The sequence below is a fragment of the Canis lupus genome, chromosome 26 (genome assembly GCF_003254725.2).
Source record: "Canis lupus dingo isolate Sandy chromosome 26, ASM325472v2, whole genome shotgun sequence".
NCBI lineage: Eukaryota > Metazoa > Chordata > Mammalia > Carnivora > Canidae > Canis > Canis lupus.
The window spans coordinates 2061916-2067915 of NC_064268.1; the positions used below are offsets into that span (position 1 = coordinate 2061916).

A 6000-nucleotide genomic window follows, 5' to 3' on the forward strand; every position below is an offset into this window, starting at 1 on the left:
TGTGTTTTACTTTGTGAGGAGCCGCTGGACTATTTTGCCCTCAGCAGTGCATAAGGGTTCTGATTTCTCCATGTATTTGGCAACACTTTTTTTTTAATTGGTGTTTTGTTTGTTTTTGTTTTGTAGTAGCCGTCCTCATGGATGTGAGGTGGTAGCTTGTCATTTTGACCTGCACTTCCCTAAGATGTTAATATTAATTAATGTTGAATATCTTTTCATGTGCGTTGGCCATTTGTGTGTCTTTTGCGGGGAAATATCAAAGTCAGTCCGTTGTCTGCTGTTTATTTTTTTTTATTTTATTTTTTTATTTTTTTTTATTTTTTATTGGTGTTCAATTTACTAACATACAGAATAACCCCCAGTGCTGTTTAATGGGGCTCTTGTGCTAAGTTCTTTGTGTGCTCTGGACATGAAGCCCTCCGTAAATAGCTTGCAGATATTCTCTCATCCATCCCATAGGTTCCCTCTTTGCTCCGTTGGTTGTGTCCTTGGATGCAGTTTCTAATCCTGAGGGAGTGGGCTGCCCATCTCATGCTGTCATTTCCTAGACTTGCAAACAGAGCAACAAGCTCCCATGTAGTCTGGGGCCAGCCAGCCTGGGACTTGGTTTTGGGCACTGGTGGGCATTGGGGATGGTGGGGAGGAAGTGACACAGTGGCTATTACCCACTTGGTACAGATGTGCTGTGGATGGTGACCTCAACTATGTACCTGCATAGATATGTGAGAGAAAGTTCTGGAAGGGAATAGATGAGCCTGAAGAGTATTACCTTTGAGAAGGTATCAACAGACACTTTCATGTCCTCCAGATTGTTTACATTTTTAGAGTGAGAATGTGGTCGTCCATGGGACAGATCGGTAGCTCTCTGTCTGGCCTGCACACTGGACCACCTGTTGGCTGCCCATCTCCACCTCTGCTTTGGGAGGGGATCAGTCTGTCTGGATTGGTGCGCCTGTGCAAATGGTGTTTTTAAAGATCCCTAAGGATGCTGAGGTCAGCCAGGGTGAAGGGCCACTCCATTGGGCGGTCCCGAGGACTGGTCCTGGCAGTTGCCTGAGCCCTGTGACCAAACCACAGCTTCCTCAGCTCCACCCCAGACAGGCCCTTGGGGAGGGGACAGGACCCTGCCCCATAAGCATGTCCCAGGGTTGTTCTTCTGATCAGGGTGGTTTGGAACCACCGGACTCCCTTTGACTCCTGAGCCAGAACGAACCTACCAGGCAACTTTACCTGGAGCTCTGCCCCTACGACCAAAGCAAGAGGTAGGTTTTGGGAAAGGAGAGTAATTCATTCTTCTGTGTTTCTAGGGGGAGCTTAATGGGCAAAAAGGCCTTGTCCCTTCGAACTTCCTGGAAGAAGTGCCTGACGACGTGGAAGTCTACCTGTCTGACGTGCCGTGCCACTACCCCCGAGACACGCTGGTGCGCTCCAAGGCAAAACGGGTAAGCAGACACTCCCAACACTTTTGACTCCTGTCCCACTCTGCCACATACGGTTCAACAGAGTCCTCGCGTGGGTGTTTGTGCATCTTAGGCTGAAAAGCCTATGCCCTGAATCCTTTTTCTCTGCCCTTTCATGGGGGTTGTGCCTAAAAATTCTAATTTATGCTTATTTCACAAAAACTGCCCCTCTTGATTCTAACCAATCTGCCTTTCCTCACCAAGGGAGCCCCCATCCTACACTGTAGATGCACATTCCGGTTGGGCTGAGAGTGAAGGGGATGACTAGCCCTTCCGTTCGGTGGCCAGGCTGGCCATTTGTCCTGCTAGGGTTTTAGTTCTCTTACCAAACACCAGAGACCTTGTCCAGCATAATTAACTATTAGAGAACATTCATGTGTAGTGTCTCATTTTTATTTTATTTCATCACTGCCAGTTTTTATATATTATATTTTTATATATATATATTTTTATTTCTTTGCTCATCTGCTTGGAAACAGAAGAAGAGTGTTCATTTCACACCTTAATCAGGCACTCTAGCCTCCACGTAAGTGAGCAGCTGAAGATACCCGTGCAGGTAGCGGTGCCAGCGGCCTTAGCGGACTAGGGCGGGAGATGCAGGGCTTCACTGTGGGGTTAAAACAACAACAAAAAAGAAATATGTCTCAAAAAAACATTGGACCTAAAATAGTAGGCTCTTACTCGATCTCAGTTGTAAAGCAACTAGATTTGCAGTCAAATAATCATCTTTACTACTCATTTCCTACCATTTACATTAAGAATATTTCAAAGGCCAACATTGGGAACATATTTCTTAAGAGGCTAATTGTTTGTTTACGTAGAGAGTGTTCCGACGTCTCCTCGTAACTCAAGCTGCATATTGCATTGTTGGCCGCTCTTGGAAAAAAGCACAACCTAAACAATGATGTTTACTATAGGAAAATTTTCCTTTAAAAACACATAACTCGAGATCAAGCAGATGAGTAGTGAGCACTGAGCGATCCAGACTTGGCTCTGAACACGCCACCTGCCGGCTTGACTCCCCACGAGGTGCTGTCAGGTGGCCATACCTCTATCTTTCGAGAGAGCATATGCTCCTCCCTAAAGCACAAACAAGTGTTCTGAGCACACGGGCGTTTGCCGCGAGGCCAATCTGCCTGGGCACCAATGCAATACTAGGTTTTACGAGACATGCAGCTGCAGTGATTACATTAGATGGAACAGATGGTATCTTCAGGTGTACTTTGGGATGCTTTACTAGGTGTTTTCCATTGGAACTAGACCTTGATTTTAAATCCAAGCAAGCTTGAAGCCCTTGGCTCCCATCACGTGCCTGCTGGCTACTGAACACTCATGTTAGGCAGAGCTTTGTGTGGAGAGGTGAGGGAGTGCAGGACAGGAGACTCTGTGCTCTCAGGTGTGCACCGGGGTGCGCGCAGATGGGAGGCGGGCACCAGAGCCCCCGCTGCTGAGTAAGCCCACAAAGCACACAGAGGCACTACTGTGCGCTCTCTATTGGCAAAAATTCATCTCCAATCACTTGGAAATAACAAAAGCATGCGATAAGGGCCTTTAAGCTTCCTTTGATTATGATTGAGGTTCATTTTAGTTTTTTTTTTTTTTTCTTTCAACCGGTGTGCCATCTGCTACAGTGTACTGACTCCCCCAGGAATGCACTCTATAAGATCAGCATTCTCTATCCTTTCCCCCCACCCCCACCCTGGCCCCACACCCCGGTGCTTTCAGATCCAACAAGTTCCCTTTAAGAACTTTTGCTTTTAAGATTACTGATGGGTACTAGGCCAATTTCACTATAACCTAATCTCCCCCTCCCTCCGCTTTTGGTCTTAATTTACAAAGTAAATTATTACCTAGCTCTGTTTTGCCAAAGCAATGGCATCCCCCTTCCCCAAAGACAAAGAAACCACAGACCAAACGCGGATGGCTAGACCCTCCCTCCCTCTTAGGCCTGCCGTGGGGAGGGTGCGCGAGGCTCGTGGCATCCTTTAACCCCAAAGGAAGACACGAGCCATCCCTTACCTTTCCTGGTGGGGAATGGGGCAGTGCAATGTTACCAGCGGATGGATGTTGTTGGCGCTCATGCACTCAATAAACTGTCACACTGTACCTACTAGGTTCCTCCTGAGGGTTCAGGTACAGCAAGGAGAGCGCCATCCCCCACAGCCCATCTCCATTCGGGGTCACCTCCGTCATCTATGGGTACTGGTAGTCCTGGGAGAGGCAGGGAAATGTCCTCGAAAAAGAAAAAGGGGCTGCTTTCCAGAGGCAAGAAACTGCTGAAAAAGCTGGGTGCAGTGAAATGATCCTTGTGCTTTTGGACAACTCCCCAATCCATGTAATTCTCTTTAATTCCAAACTAGGGCTTTCATGACTCAAGTACTTCCTAAAAAAACACTCTCCTCCCCTGACACCAGTAGAGAAATGCTCTTTGCACTACCATCCACTTTAAGCCAACTGCAAGGACAAAGAGCCGCTGGTGCTCCCTCCCAGCCTCTCCGACCGCTCTTGCCTGCGGCCTGCCGGGAGGCGGGGTCTCCCCGACACACAGGGGCCAGTAGCTTTTTGTGGCTCACTCCCCACCTGTGCTTCCGGTCTCTGTGCATTTGTCATCCGCCCTTAAAGGAATGGTTTCCACCTTCTTCCCTTTGCAAAATGCTTGCCTCATGACGCATAACTCACTTTAACTCTGGTCTTGAAATTCCTAGTTTAACCGCCTTGATGTTTTGCCTTATTAATGCACAATGATTTGTACTGTCTAATAAAAGCTACGGTGTACACTTTGTATGTGTCGTGCATTCAGTGCTCTTCATTCTCACAGACACAGTGCTTTGAAATCCAGTTGTACAGGCTGCGCATTTTGAACCCCGAGCTTTTTGCCTTCCCAGAGTGAGCCGGGCGACACACAGAAAATGTTTACTTACTTAGATCATTCAGAAAAGAGAGAAAGAGAGAGAGAGAAAGAGAGAAAGTCACTTTGTTTGGAGAAGCACCACTCCTTCAACCTGCCCAAAAGCTGAGATATGCTCACTGCTTTCAGTGTTACATGTTGTGGCACATGGATTGATGTCACTTCCATGATCTGTCACATGCCATACACAGACCTCCTCCCCCGCCCCCCAGCAAACAGCACACAGCAGAGCAGTCCCCATGATGCACACGCCACACCCACAACATCCTAAGCTTAAGTCTGTTTGAAATGGCTCCACACTAGTCTTCATCATTGGCACTTGAACAAGAGACTTACAAAGTTGCTGGCAGATGTATTTGATTGGTTACTCTTTTGTATTTCTTGTCCACTTGTAAATTGTTTTTACTCTTTATACATACTTTTCAGACTGCCTTTCTTTTGTAATTTATGGAAGGTTTATAAATGAATGACTAAGCTTTTCCCATTGTGTCTTCAAAAATTATATTGTAAATTGTAATATATTAGTATGTGGTACATTTATTAAAAGGAAATTAGTCTGTGTGTGGTTCAGTACCGTGAGCGTGTGTGCATGTGTACAGTTAGTGTAAGATATTTTCTAGAAATAAAATTTGTTATTTTATACAATTCCATTTCTTCTGTATCTTTGTTTTAAACACTTATGCTGAGTGAAATAAGTCAATCGGAGAAGGACAAACATTATATGGTCTCATTCATTTGGGGAATATAAATAATAGTGAAAGGGAATAAAGGGGAAAGGAGAAAAAATAAGTGGGAAATATCAGAAAGGGAGACAGAACATGACTCGTAACTCTGGGAAACGAACTAGGGGTGGTGGAAGGGGAGGAGGGCGGGGGGTAGAGGTGACTGGGTGGCGGGCACTGAGGTGGGTACTTGACAGGATGAGCACTGGGTGTTATTCTGTATGTTGGCAAATTGAACACCAATAAAAAATAAATTTATTATTAAAAAAATAAAAAATAAACACTTCTTATCAGAGCAGCCTCATGGGATTCCGTTCTCCCGTGCAAACAAGAAAAACTCGATAGCCTTGCCTTTTCTGGCACTCCCTTTTTTCTAAAATAGTTGTGACCAACACTCAGGGAGTCATTTACAAAATGCTGTCACTCTTGCACCATTGGCAACAGCCTGCTGGGGCCAACAGAAGTGATTCGCACTGAGGCGATATTCTTTGTGCAAGAGGAACACTCACATACAGCTGAGGCTTTGCGGCTGAATTCAAACCCTGTTTGTAATATTTCCTGGGATGCCTGGGTGTCTCAGCAGTTGAGCATCTGCCTCCGGCTCAGGGCATGATCCCAGAGTCCTGGGATCGAGTCCCACGCTGGGCTCCCAGCATGGAGCCTGCTTCTCCCTCTGCCCATGTCTCTGCCTCTCTCTCTGTGTCTCTCATGAATAAATAAATAAAATCTTAAAAAAATTTCCTTTGGCAACTTTACAACTCAGACGATGTGAGTAGAGAACACTGCACAATCTTATTGCCGAGCCTCTGCCGAAGGCCAGAGGGCATAGAGTTTTAGTTATGCGAGATGAATAAACTTGGAAGAGCTAAAATAAAAAAAATCCTAGATCAAATGGAATGTTTTAAATTAA

The 6000-nt window shown here is 45.8% G+C and overlaps 1 protein-coding gene across 21 annotated transcripts in view; it reads left to right on the forward strand.

Moving 5' to 3' along the window:
• The window catches only part of RIMBP2 (RIMS binding protein 2), a 225363-nt gene extending 220350 nt beyond the window's left edge, over positions 1-5013 (forward strand). For 13 of the 21 annotated variants that reach the window (XM_049101659.1, XM_049101656.1, XM_049101658.1 and 10 more), the window contains 2 exons: positions 1308-1442; positions 3575-5013. In XM_049101659.1, coding sequence (XP_048957616.1) covers positions 1308-1442; positions 3575-3763 — 324 coding nt within the window. In that variant the 3' untranslated portion in view covers positions 3764-5013. Of the gene's footprint in view, positions 1-1307; positions 1443-1939; positions 1987-3574 lie in introns of all 21 variants that reach the window. The other 8 variants (XM_049101651.1, XM_049101663.1, XM_049101655.1 and 5 more) reach the window with 3 other exon arrangements.
• The last annotated feature ends 987 nt before the right edge of the window (positions 5014-6000 follow it).